Below are 18,974 nucleotides of genomic sequence, written 5' to 3' on the forward strand. Positions count from 1 at the left end.
AAAACGATGTTTTGTTTGATGATTTGAAGGATTATTAACTTGAAGGTATATTTCCTGTGCTTCAGGGAAGCATCACTCTTGAATTATTGTTCAATTAAAATATAATTAGTGAAGCTCTTTGGTTACATGAATTTTGAAGAAGAAAAAAAAGTAAATAGCATTTTCAGCATAACGGTTTTCTCACAAGCAAACAAAAGAAGGTAGCCATTATAAGATTCCTTTCCTTGAAGCAGAGAGCTAGAACAACAAACTGTAAACAAACACGGTGACTTCACACGCTATTATTTAGTCTGGTTTTAATTTTTTATGAACTGTTTATAACTTACTTACTTTCAATCAAATGAAGAATTCTAAATTCCCCACCATCCAAATAAAAAAAAAACACAGAGGCATTTTCCCCCCTTTTACGAGGGGTTTCTGAAAAGTAAGGCAACACATTTTTTTCTTAATAATGGTGAAAGGGAATGAGATAAAACATAGTGGACAGATAGATCTGTTAATAACCTTCAAAAAGACTGCCACTGCAGTGTGGTGTATGTTGCCTCACAACTAATTCCAGTTGCTAGATGGTGGCTTACATGCATATGTGGTCCAAAACAGGTGTGCATGAAGTTATTTGTTTTTTTGCAAGCAACAGGAACTTCACCATGTGACATTCATTGTGCATGAGGGAAAGGTCATGTCAAAGAAGCACGTGTGTTTTTGGTGCAAGGAATTTAAAGAGGGCTGCAGTGACATTGAAGATCAATAACAAGCAATCAATCAAGCCTTCATTAAGCAAGACAGAAGACAACATTTCGCACATTAAGGGCATAGTTTTTGAAGATTGCCAAGTGAAACTGCGTGAAATTGCACAAGTGGTGAACTTGAGTAGGTCTGCTGTTTTCAAAATTGTTCATGATGTTTTTGGCTTTCAAACAGTGTGCTCCGACTGGGTTCCCTGACAATTGTCAGAGAAGTGCAAGGCAACATGCATGGGGATGTGTCTAGAGAATCTGTTGAGATATAGCGACAAAGGCAAGGATTTTCTCACTTGCCTAGTTACTGGAGATGAAACATGGGTTAATCAGTTTATCAGGGAGAGCAAACAAGACTCCATGACCTGGAAACATCCACAATCTCCTGTGTGAAAAGAATTCAAATCTCTTACCACTGTCTGAAAAGGCATGGCCACAGTATTCTGGGATCACCAAGTCATTCTGTTGGTGAACTTCTTGCCGAAGGGAGGAACAACCAATGCAGAACTTTACTGTGTAACATTGGACAAACTGAAAGCCAACATTCAATGCAAACAACATACAACCAGGACTCTTGACAAGTGGTGTGATTTTGGCACACAACAATGCTACTCCATATAATACGCACACCACTTGTGAGTGTTGCACTGTAATCATTTGGAAACTCTGTCACATTTCTCCCAACAGCCTGGACTTAGGCTTTCAAACTTCTATTTGTTCGGCACCCTCAAGCACCTTTCTGGAAAGGCATTTCACTACAGATGAAGAAGTTTATCAGGCAGTGCAATGCTCATTCTGGTTGTGCACACAGACTTCTCAGTACTGGTATTGATAAAGTGATCTATTGTTGGGACAAGTGAATCAATAAATTTGGAGACTTTGTAGAGAAGTAGTGCATGCTAACTTATTTCTTAGTGTATAATTTCAACTTCCTATTATTTAACATCCTCGAGAAAAAAAAAAGTGTTACCTTACTTTTCAGAAATCCCTCATATTTTATTTTTGGTCAGTCTGCTATGAAAATTTCATTAAACTCATCTGTTCGCATCCTATACCTTATTTTGTGCCAAGGCTGTTTGTTCCTCACATTGTTGTGTTTGTTGACTTGTTTCCAAACATAGTATAAAGATATTATGCAAATTAGGATATTTTAGCGATTAAGTACATATTGCTAGTAACATAGCTTGGTTACTGATGCCCTTAGCAAATTCATAGATATGTACCTTCTTTTAGTGTTACAATTTCGATAAAATATGTCTCAATCATTCTTCTGACACCAGTGTCAACCACAGGATTCCTATCTCTGCACATCAATATATTATTATTATTATTATTACTAATATCCAAAGATCCCATGGAGTCAAACACTCATCTAGGGGGGGGGGGGGGGGTCCTTTGCCATTCACACAACTCATCATACCATGTCTTAAACACATACAAATTCTCTGCAGACACCACAATCTCAAGCAAGGAATTCAAATCATTCACAACTCTGCATGCAAAAATCCTGCTCAACCTCTTTATACAGCTTCCAGTAATGACTTCTGGTTCTCCCCTGATCTCTCACTGTTTTCTGTAAAACCTCTCCAACATTGATCCTATAACAACCCCTTACTAACTCGTAGGTCTCTATAATATCACCCTCTTTCTCCTATCCACTAGACTCTGTAAATCGTATCTTCTCAACCTTTCCTCATATTCAACATTCCAGAGATCAGAAACTACTTTAGTCAGTCGCCTCTGGGCCCTTTCCAACATCTCTTCATCCTTTTAAGAACCATGTAACCAAATCTGTGCACAGTAGTCCATGTGTGGCCTAATCAGAGCTTATGCAATGGAACAAGAATCTTCTAATTCTTGTCGTTATGGATCTGAGAGTTGGATTAGAAATAAAGCACGTGATCAAAGACTAGAGACCACAGATATGAGGGTTCTGTGAAAAATTAGATGAGTGAACCGATAGCACCAATGGCACAATCATATTAAAAATGAATATATTAGAAAGGAACTCAACATTGCTAACATTAAAAAATGTGTGAGAAGGGTTAATCTAAGGTGGTATGGCCACTTAAACTGAATCAGTGAGAAAAGGTTAGCAAAACAGGTGTTTGATGCCAAGATGGCAGGAAAGAGACCCAGAGGAAGACCAAAGTTTACGTGGATTGATTCTGTCAGAAGTGCCTTGGAAGCACAAAATGTTAGATATGACAATATTGGAGTGATCACAAGTAACAGATTGATTTGGAGAAAAATTATTGATAGTAGATTAATAATAATGTAAAGTTAATCATGTGGTTTTGTCAAAGTAATCTGAATACTCCTTGAGGGGACATATCAGGAAATTGATGATGGTGTATCTTTATCTTCACCAAATTTTTGGTTGTGTTCTTTGATACTGGAGGACTATTTATTCAAACCACTCCATGAGTAGTTCAGCTACCATGACAGAAAGAGAGAGAGGGGAGAGCCCGTAGCTAATTCTTTCTGTTCAAAAAAATCTTCAAATTTGGAAAAAAGTACTATTAATGCAATGTTAAAAAAGGTCCACTCTGCCCAGTGGGAAAATTTCCTAAAGTATTTGTATGATATTTATTCTTGAAACATTTGTGAAAAGATTTACTATGTCCTGGCTTGCAATTATATCAGTAGGAGGCAATGTGATGCCTTTAATATTTTCTACGAAGTGTATTCTGTTCTTAATATAAGAGGATGTTTGCCAGGTGTGAGGTTTTGTCAGATATTTAGATAATAAAGAAGTTGGAGAGAAATCTTGTATCAAAAATTAGTCTCAATGGCAAGTTCTGTTCATGCAGTTCAGGGACTCTACATATTCTGATACAAGAGGATGTCTAGATTCAAGGTGTTTTTTTGTTTCTTCAGACAAATTCAGCATATTTTTTAATTAAATTACTGGTTTTATTATGGAAATATCCCATAGGATCTTGTTCTAACTTTCCATAGGTGTTTATGTTTTCATCTTTTCCATGTATTCTGTGGAATTCAAAATGACTGCTGAGTTGCCTTTATGCTTTCAGTAATGCGATATTTTTGTCCTTTTTTTAATATTTTATAAGGCCTTTAATTCTAGTTTTGCACTATTATTTTTAGGTGGTTTTCCTATTAAACGGAAGGAGGCTGTTTGAATGCGAAGAAAATCTGCAGTATCTCTTAGTATTCTTTGGAGGTTTATTTTCCACATTTGCCAGGATATCTAATTTAGGAATCTTACTTAGAGAGAGAGATTGCAAAATTGAAACCATGGGAAAGGATGTTCATTTCAGGATCAGAAAACTTTTTTGAGGACTTTATTATTATTATTATTATTTGACACCTCCAGGGAGTCCAAAGACTCATCGAGGGAAGGCACCACTCTACAACCGTTTCCATCACTCAGCCCACCAACTGACCACAACTACACCAACGCCATCTACTGCCCACCACCACCACTAGCATTTCCAAAGACAATCACAATCATCCATGCCCATGGTGGGATTCGAACCCGCAGCCTTTTTTTTGGCTGGAGAGCGGATACGCTAACCACTCGGCCAACCAGGCTGACTTGTTAATAACTATTTTATTGAGTGGTAATCTATCATTATGGTTGTTTCTTTCATTGATAAGGTTTGAAAGCAACTTCTTCATTATTACTGTAAGTAAAGAATGTATGTAAGTAAATTAAAAATGTGTTCTGATTTTTTTGAACAGAAAGAAGGATTAGCTATGGGCTCCTCCCCTCTCCTATGTTAGCTGGCCTATCCATGGAGTGCTTTGAAAAAAATAGTTCTCTACTATCAAGAACAAACCAACAATTTGGTGAAGATGCATTCATGATTTTTATCATCTGGCCCGATTCTACTATCCAATTAGAAGATTTTGTAACCTTCATGAACAACATTCATCCTCAAATCAAATTCACAGTTGAATTAGAAAGAAATAGCAAAACAAACTCAACTTCTCAGTCTACAGGAGACAATTAATATGGGATGTTATCTACATGCAACATCTCATCACCACCCAGCACAAAAACAAATAGGCATCATCAGATAGAGCCTACAGAATTTCCAAAAATATAGATAAAAGAAACCAAGAGCTACAGTATCTTAATTCTGTCCTTCCAAAAAATGGCTACAACAGAACATAGTCAAAAAAATTCTATCTCAACCTCCAAAACAATATATGCAATAAATCACAGATAAAATAGCAAGATTGCTTTTCCAAAAATCACTTTTCCCCAATCAACAAAATCTCCAGTCAGGTCTGCAACTGATATTTTAGGTGTCTAAAATATCAGTTGCAGTTGTGGGCTACACTATATAGGACAAACTGGCAGATCTGGAGAGATATGCCGATCGGAACATATCAAGGACTTTGAGAATAAAAGAAATCATAAATCAGGGCTGGCAGCGCATACAACAGATACAAAACATCATAGAATGGCAACAAATTGAAATGATTCACAGTGATTACTGCTTTTACTCAAGAGCATTCAAAGAATCAGCTGAAATGATGTATCCTCTACAGTGTAACAAAAACAAGGGATGACTTTACATCAAACCTGGTCCTCCTTAATCCATCACGGCACACTGATATCTAGCAGCAGTATGCAGCAACCCACGAACCAGCATAACAGTGAATGCACTTTTTCCATTGTTTAAATGTTTTCAAATAGTCTTCACTGTTAACTGTTATTACTTTACTTATGGTTTTTTAATTTAATTTAGACTAGTTTCTCAAAAAAAACTTTGTTTCACTTCATCAGGAAATAGCATGAAACAAAGTTTTTTTTTGTGAAACTAGTTGAATTAAAACAAAGTTTCTTTCTGAGTTCTTTGTGAGTAGTTTAATACTGGAAAATACCAGAGTATTTTCTTTTCAGAGTATATTCTTATCATGATGAGAGGAATTTTTATATGGACTTTTTTGTCCTGAAAAATGGGCAAATTAGCCAAAGAACTCATGCAATTAACAAACAAAAATACCATATAACAGGTGGTAGCTGGTTTGATTGTGCTATGTAGTGTATAGAGTAGCCTCCTTCAGTGAGATTTAAGACTTCACAGAGTTGATTAATAATAGTCATGATGATGATGACTTTAAAAAAATTAGAAGTTTCAAAGAAAACTTCCATAAGCAAAAAAGGATCATAATGCAAAATGTATTTATTTAAAAATCAAAACTAATTCTCCAATTTATTACAAAGACTAAACTCTAGTTTTAATATTGTAATACATACATACCTGTTGCTTAGCCAAGAGAGGTAAGATGATATCTACTACTTGTCTAGATAATTTCTTCCACCGATCTTCTCCATCTTTATAACTTTGATGAAGAATAAGTAAGAAAAGATCCAAAACCTAGAATGGAACAATTTATCTAAAAAGATGTTAGACTAACATTTAATATTCTGCAATTGTAGAAAAAAGAGAAAATATTAATTAGCTTATTATTATTATTATTCATATGGGCACTCAATGGAGTCAAAGACTCATTGCAGGAGACCTACTCTGTCCATTAGCACAATACCTATCATACATCTCCTTAAACCTATTCATTGTTGGGGTGCTCACAACCACCTCTGGCAATTCATTCCACTCATTCACCACTCTCCAAGAAAAGAACCTAGTCAGCATACTAACTACACTTTTAGACAGCTTCCAAATGTAACTCTTGTTTCCCCCATACTCCCCATGTATTGAAAAATTTCTTCTGTGTCTCATTCTTATAGTACCCCTTTAGTAACATATGTTTCTATCATATCCCCCTCCCCTCCTCTGCCTGCCAGCTAAACTCTGCAACCCACACACCCTCAATTTATCCTAATGGAGAACATTCCACAGACTTGTCACCAGATCTGAATCTTCTCCACCATCACCTCCCAATCCCCAAGAAATGCAGATGACCAAATCTGTGCACAGTAGACAACATCTGGCCAAATCATACTTATAAAAGGATGCTTGTCAATGTGCTCTTCAACATCCAAGTAATCCTCTGAGCTATTTTGCCAACTCTTGTATTATGTCCTCTGAATTTCAAATCTCTATCCACCATCACTTCCAGATCCCTAGTCTCATCAATTCCTATAAACTAGTGCCATCAATATGATATGAAGTGTGTAATCTTCTCATAACTGAATTGACAATCATTCACCTTTACCTACACTGCCAATTTATTTAAATCATCTTGTAAGATATCTACAGATCACCATTATCAACTACTTCCCTGCCTAGTTTTGCATCATTGGCAAACGACTGAATGTACCCCTTCAAATCTGCTATATCATTAATAGACAAATTAAAGAGTAGTGGTCCTAATACAGAGCCCTGAGGCACTTCACCAGTTACCTTCATTCACCTTAATTCCACTCCACCACACTACTTTCTGATGCCTGTTCATCAGTCATCCCTTATCCATGCCACTAACCTCATATCCATTCTCATTTGCTTAAGTAATATTTTATGTAATATTTATCCATGTGTTATTCTTTCAAATGCTTTTGCAAATTCCAGCAGTATCATAGTGTAGCCATTTGCTTTATCCAATTCTGTTATCATCTTATTATAAAATGTGAATAAATTACTGAGGCAGGACTTACCTTTTACAAAGCCATGCTGCACCTATAAAGTATCATATTCCTATTCACCCATTCCTGAATTTTACTTTCAACCAAGTTTTCCAATACTTTAAGGAGAAAAAAATTAGAATATGAGAGAAAGCCAAGAAGTTTTTTTCTCTCTCTCTATGTGGTGAGTAGAAACAAACTGATTGTGGACTGACTGAATACTGGAGAGAGATGGGACCAATGCAGATGACATAGTTGGGCTATTTAATGATCACTTTATTAGAGTGTTTCATTCTGGTACAACAGGCTTTATTCCAAGAGGGATGAATGATGAAGTGTTAGAAGAGAATGTATTCTAAGTACCAAGTATACTAAATGTCACTGGATCAGTGACATTTAGTGTACTATGGAACTGACCATAGAACTAACCATGCCATTCATTCGGCTGTTTAATGCACTTACTTTATGCACTTACCCTACCACTATCAAGGAACTTGTCTTGCAACAAGACAAGTTCCTTGATAGTGGTAGGGTAAGTGCATAAAGTGCCATTGCATAAAGGTCGTGGTAGAACGGAGGAATTAAACTATAGGCTGTTTGTATTTCTTCTGTAGTTGTTAAAATTTTGAAGAAGGGGAATAACTCACATACAGAATTGGGCAGATGAGAGAGATATCATTTATGCAGGCTAGCATGGATTTGTTAAGGGATGATCTTGTTGTAGTAAGCCGGTTACATTTTACAACAGTTTAACAAGATCAGTAAATGAGGGTAAGGAATACACTTTTTTTTTTTTTTCAGGATACAACATGATAAGTTGGTTTTTAAGTTGCAACATATAAGATTGGATATCAGTCAGTCCACCAACCTGATATCCAAACTTATATGTTGCAACTTAAAAACCAACTTATCATGTTGTATCCTGAAAAAAAAAAAAGTGTATTCCTTACCCTCATTTATTGATCTTGTTACACTGTTGTAAAATGTAACCAGCTTACTACAACAAGATCATCCATTGCTTTCTGAGAGTTGCATATGGGGAAGCAGTATCAGGGAATAGTATGGTTACAATTAGAGTTCACAGGGTTCAGTACCAGGACCATTACTGTTCAATCTTTATGTGATAATACTGCAACATGATTACAGTGAAATATTCAGGTTTGCAGACGATGTGAAGCATGGAAGCACTATTAATAATAGGGCTGATGTTTTGGCTCTTCAAGAGGATTTGAATAAGCTGGAAAAGTAATACTCACTTGGTAGACTTATAATGGAAGAAGTACAGGGAGCAATGGATCTTGGTAAGTGATTCATACTCACTTGGGGAGAAAAATAGGAGGCAAAAAGGATGTTGGGGGTGATTGTAGATAGAAATTTGAAGTTCAAAGGACATTGATCACAAGAGATAAAAGGATGGTGGTCCCATTGTATAAAGCTTTGATCAAACCACATCTGGATTTCTGTGATTAGATCTGGTTATCAAGATCTGAAGGAGATAAAGTAACCTCAGAGAGAGTACAGAGATGGATAACAAAAATGATATAAGAACTAGACAATGTTGATGAGGAAAGACAGAGGTCATGCAGACTGTGGAGTTTGGTGGATAGAGGACAAAGGAGGATATGACTGAGACATTTAAGCTGTTGAAGAGTTATTATTAGATTAACACTGGGGAGATTTTTCAAATGGTAGAAGGAGCTTCTCCCCCTGGAGTTGCAAAAGGAAGGAGTAAGTAAGATTTTTGCATGGCATGGGCATGGAATGCATTGTCTGAGAGAGTGATAAAGGTGCAATAGCAGATGAATTTAAGGAGCAGTATGACAGACTTTGCATTGACCAGTGTTGACCTGCCACAGTGAATCTTGTGAATCTATGAAGGTCAAGGAAATAATAATAACATGGTTTTAATGGCATCTGTGACACAGTATAGCTTATTAGACAAACGAATTCATAAGATTAAAGAATAACAATTTTTTTCATTGAAAATATTTCGGCCCGAAATTAACAATAACAAATTAATAATTATTATAATTTCTTTTATTCCATTTGATATTCTGCTTCAGATTGAGGATCATGTTGAGGTAGCTAAGGACGAGAAATATTATGTCTGTGACGCCTGTTCTGTGCATGGAGATATGGAAAGGAGAGACCCAGGTTTCCTGATTGAAAGAAAGGTGTGAAGGCAGTCCTGCAAATAAGAGGGTGGTCTGAAAGGTTCTCAGCCTCAACCATAGACGGCAACACTATCAGCACGATTTTTTTTTTTTTTCTAAGTTGGTACATCTGTCATAAGCATTCATGTGAAATTGCAAGTCAAGTCATTCTATCAAGTAGTTTGTTTTATACAGCTGTCTGAAGAAAAAGTATTGTCTGTATCCCTTGAAATGGATAAAATTGAGTATCGTGCAGTTATAAAATTCTTTGTAAAGGAAGGTTTAATGCCAAAAGAAATTCATTCAAAGTTCATAAAAGTTTAAGGGAACTCTTCTCCTTCGTTTTTGACAATTAAGAAATGGGCTGCCGAGTTTAAATATGGCCATACCAGCCTTGAAGATGATCCATGTGAAGAACGTCCAAAAAGTGTAACAACACCAGAAATCATTGATCAAGTGCACAATATGGTATTGGATGACTGGCGAGTCAAAGTGCATGAAATTGCTGAGACTATAGGCATTTCAAAAGAATGTGTAGGATATATTTTGCATGAAGAATTGCATATGAAAAAGCTTTGCGCAAGATGAGTGCCATGCTTGCTCACAGCAGATCAAAAAGGCACTCGCATGAAAATATCTGAACAGTGCTTGGAGTATTTTAACAAGAATAAAATTGATTTTGTGTGTCGAATTAGTATTATGGATGAGACTTTGATTCACCATTACACACCAGAATCCAAACAGCAGTCAAAACAGTGGACGGAAGCTGGTTGTTCAGTGCCTAAGAAGAAAAAGTCGGTTCCTCAGTGTTTTCAGATGATAAAGGCATTTTGTTTATTAATTATCTTGAAAAGGGTAAAACAATAACCGGGGAATATTATTCTGATCTTTTAAGAAGACTAGATGAAAAAATTCATGAGAAAAGACATAGTTTGCAGAAGAAAAAAAACATCTTTCATCAAGATAATGTACCTGCCCACAAAGGTGTTTTGGCAATGGGAAAATTAAGGGATTTGCACTATGAATTGTTGGAACATCCACCCTATTCTCCAGATTTGGCTCCCTCTGACTTCTATTTCTTCCCAAAACTAAACTCTTCCTCCCTGGTCAGAGTTTTTCTTCGAATCAAGAGGTGATTGCAGCTGTAGAGGGGTATTTTGCAGATCTTACTGAGAACCACTAAAGGAATGGGATAATGGTACTGCAGCATCACTGGAATAAATGTATTAGTCTTACGGGAGATTATGTTGAAAAATAAAAATAAATTTGAAATCATAAATCCATTTTTTTATTGTTAGGCCGAAACCCTTGTACACTTCTAATGTTTAATAGAAGGGGGGGGGGGAGAGAAAAACATAAAAGCTGGATTCTGAGCTGAATTGAGAAAGTAGTCAGTTGATAAAAGATAGTAAAACTAAAGTTGAATAATAGATAACACAGTAATCAGGATAAGGAGATATTTATTAACAAGAATACAGAGACAGGATGAACCAGAGAGAGAGCTGAAATTTGCTAAAAAAAAAATATATATATAATAAGAATAACGTATAGGAAGACTAGTCCTGACTAGTTAAAAATTAATCATTTCTCTAAAGAACCAGCAGAGATTATAATATGTTCAGGAAATAAGAAAGATTGAATGCATTATGCAGATCTATAGACCAGCAAGATAAATATTCGTTTCATGGAGCCACCAATTAAATTAATTAACTAGCATATGATGCTAAAATGGCCATACAGGAAAGTATGGCACCATCTCATAAAACCAACACTCACCTGTTGGTTATACTGTATTTTTGTCTGTAGATTGCATGGGCTCTTCTGGCCTGTTTGTCTGTTTAGAGGGACAAAAAAAAAAACAAAAAAAAAAAAACAGTTTCCAAAAGAACCCTCTACCTCCATATGAGACTGATTACCTCACTATTTGATTGAAAACACTTGTTATAAAGGTTCCTCACATCATAGATGGAACTCGAACTTGGGTCTTTCCAACCAAAGAGATTGAACTAAGGAAGCTCAAGTGTCCCCAAATACACAAGAAAACACTTCAATGAGATCCTTGGTCAAAGGTACAGACTCTCCTACTTAAAGATGTCAAAACATGTAAATTATTAAAAAGTCAGGCAGGATCTAACACTTCCTGTATCAAGAGCTCAGAACATTTTGTTTCTATAATCAAAGACCTACATCTTAATAGGGTCCACGCGGGTAGCCTAGTGGCTTTGCGTTTCGCAACCATATGCCTGGGGAAGGAGTGTCCTGGGTTCGATTCCCATCAACGACGTGAGGAGCTCTGAAGGATCTTCCTCAGCCATATCCAAATTAGCTGGTCTTGTGGGTGGACAGCAGGGTTTTTTTCTGCCAGTTTATCTGATGATTTTCTTCCTGCAAGCAGGCAAACCGGTCTGAGGACACACGGATTACAGTCAGGAATACTGACCCAGCCATAGGTCTGATTCATCAGCCTATGCCGGTTCCGGAGCCCGGATAAAATTTGGGGGGGACTAGATGGTACCATGAACTCCCTTAAAAAAAAAAAAAAAAAGGGGGGGGGGGGGAATGCAGTATCATCACACGGAATTTATTTATTTATCTTAATAGGGATGAACTCGTGGCCAGCTTTGATATCACTTCCCTTTTTAGAAATGTTCCTAGTGAAGAAATAATAGCTCTCCTGAAAGATAAGATTTCTAGAAAAGTCATGAAACTTCTAAAAACTATATAAACTTTGGTTACTTCTTATCAGGGACACTATCTACAAACTAAACTTTGGCTTGGCAAATATTTATTTGGAAGGATCTGAGGAAAAAGCCACGTACACCTTCCCCCTTAAAACCAAGTAATGGAAGAGATAAACTGATGATATATTAATATGGAGCTATGGTCTAGACACACTCCAACAGTTTTTGAACCATCTGAACAACCAACAGCCAAAGATAAAATTCACCTGAGTTGAAAACCAACAGTTCTATTTCCTTTCTAGGCATTAGATTTACTCACTTATCTGATAACCTGAAAATAACTATATACAGCAACCCTAAACACACATGCCAAGATATCTTCAGTCTTATCAATTACTGATCCCAAAAAGGAATTATTATTATACGGGGCCCATTAATAGAGAAAACACTCACAACTCTGGCAACCTATTCCACTCATTCACAACTCTCCAAGCAAAAAATCTAGTCCTCACAAGCTACTAACCATACCTTTATTCAACTTCCAGGGATGACCCCTTATTCTGGTCCCTCTAACCAAGTGCTGAAACATTCCCCCACATCAATCCCATAAAACCCTTTAATTTAAATGTTTCTATCATATCCCCTCTTTTTCTCTTTTTAATCTCATAGGGAATATCCAAAGGCCATTCACCTCTAAATCCTCTCTACTGCTTTCTCATCCATAAGAAAGCAAGGGGACCAAACTTGAACACAGTAATTCAGATTTGGGTATATCAAGGTCTTATAAAGGAAGCATGACTAAAAGGGGAAGAGAGGTGGCAGACATGAGGAAGAGGAAGTTGGACATTTTATGCGTGCAGGAGACAAGGAACTAGGAGACAGGTATAAATTGTTCTACTCTGGAGCGAATAAAGAGGGAAGAAATGGTGCCAGAATTGTGGTGTGTGTGTGTGGCAGAATGAAGGACGAAGTACTGGAAGTGGGTAGGAGGAACAACAGGATCATGCAAATGAAACTGGGTCTTGGAGAAGAGCAACTGGTGGTCTTATTTGTATATGCCCCACAAGTTGGCTGTACAGCAGAAGTGAAAGATGAGTTCTGGAATGTGCTAGATGAAGAAATGAGAGAACTGGAAGAAAACGAGATGGTGATTGTTGGAGGAGACTTGAACGGACACATAGTGAGACAGAATAGGAACTGTGAAAGGGTGCATGGCGGCCATGGAGTGGGAATGATGAACCAGGAAGGAGAGAGGATTTTGGACTTTGTGGTAGCATTTGATCTGGCAATTGTGAACTCCTTTTTCTGTAAGAGGAAAGAGCATTTGATAACATTTAAAAGTGGCAACAACAGTTCACAGATTGACTACATTTTGACTAGAAGAAAACATCTTAAGGCAGTAACAAATTATAAGGTAATCCCAACAGATCAAGCAGTGCAGCAACACTGGCTGCTGTATGCAGACTTTAAAATAAGGTTGAAGATAAGAACCTTTGGAAGCCATGGGAGGAAGACAATTAAGTGGTTTAGTTTAAAAGAAGAGAGTGTGAGGAACAGCAGAAGTGAAAGATGAGTTCTGGAATGTGCTAGATGAAGAAATGAGAGAACTGGAAGAAAACGAGATGGTGATTGTTGGAGGAGACTTGAACAGACACATAGTGAGACAGCATAGGGACTGTGAAAGGGTGCATGGCAGCCATGGAGTGGGAATGATGAACCAGGAAGCAGAGAGGATTTTGGACTTTGTGGTAGCATTTGATCTGGCAATTGTGAACTCCTTTTTCTGTAAGAGGAAAGAGCATTTGATAACATTTAAAAGTCACAACAACAGTTCACAGATTGACTACATTTTGACTAGAAGAAAACATCTTAAGGCAGTAACAAATTGTAAGGTAATTCCAACAGATCAAGTGGCGCAGCAACACTGGCTGCTGTGTGCAGACTTTAATATAAGGTTGAAGATAAGAACCTTTGGAAGCCATGGGAGGAAGACAATTAAGTGGTTTAGCTTAAAAGAAGAGAGTGTGAGGAACCGTTTTAGGGAGAGGGTGTTAGAGAGGATTTCAGGTGGACTAGAAAGCGTACAAGATTGGTGGAGACATAATTCAAAAGCAATTCTAAGCTGTGCAATTGAGGTGCTTGGTGAAACATCGGGAAAGATTAGAAAGCAGGATGATTGATGGTGGAATAATAATGTACAAGAAGCAGTGATGGCTAAGAGGAAGGCAAAGCAGAAGTGTGACAAGTCAAGAGTGGAAGAGGACAGAGAAAAGTATGAGAGAAAAAGGGAGAAGCCAAGAGAGTTGTTGCACAGGCGAAGGCCATGGCATATCAAGATCTGTATGATCAATTAGAAACAAAGGAAGGACAGAGAAAGATTTATCGATTGGCAAAATGTAGAAATAAGGCATCAAAGGACATCATACATGTGAGGCAGATCAAAGACTCTGGAGGAAGGGTATTAAGGAAGGATGTGGATATAAGAAACAGATGGAGAATATATTGGAAGTTTATTTTGCACTTGGTTAGACTATAATAAGTTTAGTTTAATTCTTTATCCAAGTGTAGGCAAACAAAGTTTGAGCCTGAAAATATCTTCAGGACTGAGGCAAGGTGGTACATTTGCTGGCATCTCGTAGCAAAGGTGGACCAAGCTCTCATCACTCCTTGTCTTAGTATCTCCCATAATGCAAAGCACATCTCCTTGCGGACATGTATAATGCTATGCATTAAGGGAAGGGCCACTACCCAGACTGGTTTCAACCTTTATTGAGGTCTCATCAGTGGGAGGCAGACCCAGAAGTAAAGGTCAAAACTAGTCTGGGTAGTGGCCCTCCCCTTAATGCATAGCATTATACATGTCCGCAAGGATATGTGCTTTGCATTATGGGAGATACTAAGACAAGGAGTGATGAGAGCTTGGTCCAATTTTGCTATGAGTTGCCAGCAGATATACCACCTTACCTCAGTCCTGAAGATATTTTCAGGCATAAACTTTGTTTCCCTACACTTGGATAAAAGATTAAACTAAACTTATTATAGACGGAGAATATACTTTAAAGGGCTTTTGAATGAAGAAAATGCAAGGACTCGCAGAGAAGGTGGGGAGCCTTATGAGGGGGATGGTGCAGAATATTAGTAGAGTGGAAGTGAAGGAGGCCACAAAGAGGATGAAGGATGGAAAATCGGTGGACCCTGACTGGATCCCAGTAGATGCATGGAAGTCGCTGGGGGAAGAAGGAATTGACCTGCTGTGGGACCTGTTAATAAAAGTTTGTTGACAGGAAATACCCGAGGACTGGAGGGAAATCATTCTTGTCCCCCATCTACAAGAGTAAAGGGGATGTACAAGACTAAGAATAACAGAAGAATAAAGTTGATGTCCTACACAATGAAAATCCTAGAGAGGGTTCTTGATGGAAGAATGAGGGAGGAGGTGGAGATTGCAAAGGAGCAATTTGACTTCATGCCTGGTCGATCGACGACAGATGATATCTTTGGGTTACGGCAGATGAGTGGCAAGGCAAGAAGTCTGGAGGTGCTTGAGGGAGAAGAAAGTACCAGAGAAATGTGTCAGGCTGGTGCAGGAGATGTACAGAAATGTGAAGACAAGAGTTTGGACCTGTCTGGAAGAGACAGAAAGTTTCCCAGTGACAGTTGGCTTGCATCAAGGGTCAACATTAAGTCCGTTCCTGTTTAATATTGTGATGGAGGTGGTGACAGAAGATGCGCGTTGGACTATGTTGTATGCAGATTACATTGTGCTGTGTGTAGAATCAAGAGAAAAAGTGGCAGCTAAACTCGAAAGTCGGAGGAAAGTACTGGAAGAGAGAGAGGTATGAGACTGAGCAGAAGTAAGACAGAGTATATGTGTTGCAAAGTGAATGGCAGCTAGGAGACAGATCTAAAAGGGAAAACTACAGGACAGTAGTGAGACCAGCTATGACGTAAGCTATGGAAACTGTGGCCCTGAGGAAAAATAACATCTTAGGTGGAAGTGCAGTGTGACCAGAAAGGATCGTCTGAGAAATGACTATGTAAGGAGAACGGTGAAAGTTACAAATTAGGAGCAAAGATACAGGAGGCAAGGTTGAGATGGTTTGGTCATGTGATGAAGAGGGAGGAAGAGTATGCAAGAAGAAAGGTCATGCAGAGAAGGACTTGCGGATGAAGAACTTGGAAGTGGCTACAGCCCAAGACAGGAGGTTGTGGAGGAGACTCACTACAAACAGCGACCCTACTTAAGTGGGACAAGCTGCAGAAGAAGATGATAAAGGGGAATAATAACTTCCTTATATCTACATGTTAATGTGTTCTTCAATATCAAATAATCTTATGGGCTACCTTAGCAATATGTTTTCTACACTTTAACTATCTGTCTACTACCACCCCTAAATCTCTAGCTTCATCTATTTCCTGGAGTACAGTGCTATCAATGATACATGGCTTGTAATCTATTTTTCCTAAAATGCATAACTTTACATTTCTCGACATTAAACTGATATCCATTATCTTCTGCCCACACTGACAGCCTATTTAAATCATTCTGCAAGCTCTCCATATCGCACTGATTAATTATTACGCTATCTAATTTCACATCACAGCAAACAACTGAATATTTCCTTTCAGGTTATTTCCTATATTATTAATGTATCATTTCTACTCTAAGAACTTGAATCTGCACTCTCATTTTATGATGGAGAATTAATCAAACATGTAAAATTTCTTCAGCAATGCTTCAAAAATATAACTGATAAAATGACTATTTGCAAACTCCTATTCAATCTACTAACATGCCGTGTAGTAGAAAATAGTGAAATGAAATGTTTTTCTCCCATACATCAGCTCAATTTCTATGAAGGTAGCAAACTTTCTCAAGAAATATATAATCCAAACCACATTTACACTTCTAACCAAACTACATTCCTTCCTTTGTCCAGTAACACCAAAACATGACTGTCTAAAGTATCTGGATGATACTGGCCTCTGATGTGATTCTAATGTACCGTATTATATTTATTATTAACATCAGTCCTCCATGGAATCAAAAGTCTCATTGTGGGAGGCAAACAGTGTTACAATCAAAGAACACTAAACAGTGCTTTAAACTATAATAAATTTAGTTTAATCCTTTATCCAAGTGTAAGCAAACAAAGTTTGCGCCTGAAAATATCTTCAGGACTGAGGAAAGATAGTGCAACACCAGGCAACTCCGAGCAAAGGTGGACCAAGCTCTCATCACTCCTTGTCTCAGTATCTCCCATAATGCAAAGCACATCTCCTTGCGGACATGTATACTGCTATGCATTACGGGAAGGGCCACTACCCAGACCGGTTTCAACCTTTATTGAGGCCTCATCAGTGGGAGGCAGACTCCAACATGGAGATACTAAGGCAGAAGCAATAGGAGAGGTCATATTTACCTATAGGAGTTGCCAACAGGTGTACCACCTTATTATTGAATTACTCTGGATTTAGAGAAAGATGTTTTGAAGTCCTGAAGATATTTTCAGGCACAAACTTAGTTTGCTTACACTTGGATAAAGGATTAAACTAAATTTATTATAGTCTAACCAAGTGAAAAATAAACTTCCAACATTTTTCTCTAAATCCAGATTAATTCAATAAAGTGGTACACCTGTTGGAAACTCCTATAGGTAATGACCTCTCCTATTGCTTTTGCCTTAGTAACTCCACGTTTGGGTCTGCTTCCCACTGACGAGACCTCAATAAAGGTTGAAACCGGTCTGGGTAGTGGCCCTTCCCTTAATGCATAGCAGTATACATGTCCGCAAGGAGACGTGCTTTGCATTATGGGAGATACTGAGACAAGGAGTGATGAGAGCTTGGTCCACCTTTGCTCGGAGTTGCCTGGTGTTGCACTACCTTACCTCAGTCCTGAAGATATTTTCAGGTGCAAACTTTGTTTGCTTACACTTGGATAAAGGATTAAACTAAATTTATTATAGTCTAACCAAGTGAAAAATAAACTTCCAACATTCCAAGTGCTTTAAACTCATTCAATGTACAGTAAAACCCCGAAGTTACGCGGTAGGTGGGACCAACAAAAAGCACGTAAGTCGAATTCGCGTAACTCGGGGTATAATTTTGCATGTAATTTATATATACAAACATACAATTGGGACCAAAGGTTTACAAAAACACCTATATTTTTTCAGAAATATAATCATAATTGTAGTTTTTCATACATAAAAAAAAAAGAAAGTTATTTCGATGTCGATGGTTTCATAAAATCTAATAGATTCATCTGATGGCATAATGTCTTTTTCTTGTCACCCAAAATTTCTTCATAGCAAGCTAATGATTTTTTTATTCCTTGCCTTGTGGCTACAATTCGTTCCTCGTTAGAATCTATGTCCTCCAAAATCTGTAAACCTTTCTTTTATGATTGTTCTTACTGTGGATTCATGTAGATCGAACTTCTTTGCCAGCTCACAAATTTTCATTACGCCTTCAAAATCCTTAATAATGTTGAGTTTTGTTTCCAAAGTCAATGTTTTTCTTTTCTTGCTAGCTGTAAAAGAACCGTATCTGCATTCACCACAATGTTGAGCAACACATCCCCCTGATCAACCACTCTCCATTCAAAGAATCTACTCTTTATGCCCCTGTTCACACTCTCCTTATACAACTTCCAGAGATGTATCCTCTTCCCCCCATTCTATGAAAAATTTTTGCACATTAACTTGGTATCAACCATTTACCAACTTTAATATCTCAATTATATATTCTCTCTTCCTCATATTCACAAGGCTTTGCAAACTGCATTCCCTCAATCTGTCATCATATTCCACATCTCAAAGTTATCACCTAAGTCGGTGGA

At 37.6% G+C, this 18,974-nt stretch overlaps 1 protein-coding gene across 1 annotated transcript in view; it reads right to left on the minus strand.

Moving 5' to 3' along the window:
• The window catches only part of htt (huntingtin), a 1,164,033-nt gene that overhangs the window by 524,218 nt on the left and 620,841 nt on the right, over window positions 1-18,974 (minus strand). Inside the window, exon 28 of the mRNA XM_090393484.1 lies at window positions 5,975-6,091. Within this exon, the coding sequence (XP_090249610.1) occupies window positions 5,975-6,091 (117 nt within the window). The remainder of the gene's footprint in view (window positions 1-5,974; window positions 6,092-18,974) is intronic.

The sequence above is a fragment of the Typopeltis vanoorti genome, chromosome 5, assembly GCF_054136105.1.
Source record: "Typopeltis vanoorti isolate ZY-2024b chromosome 5, IOZ_Tvanoo_1.0, whole genome shotgun sequence".
In the NCBI taxonomy this organism is placed as follows: Eukaryota; Metazoa; Arthropoda; class Arachnida; order Uropygi; family Thelyphonidae; genus Typopeltis; species Typopeltis vanoorti.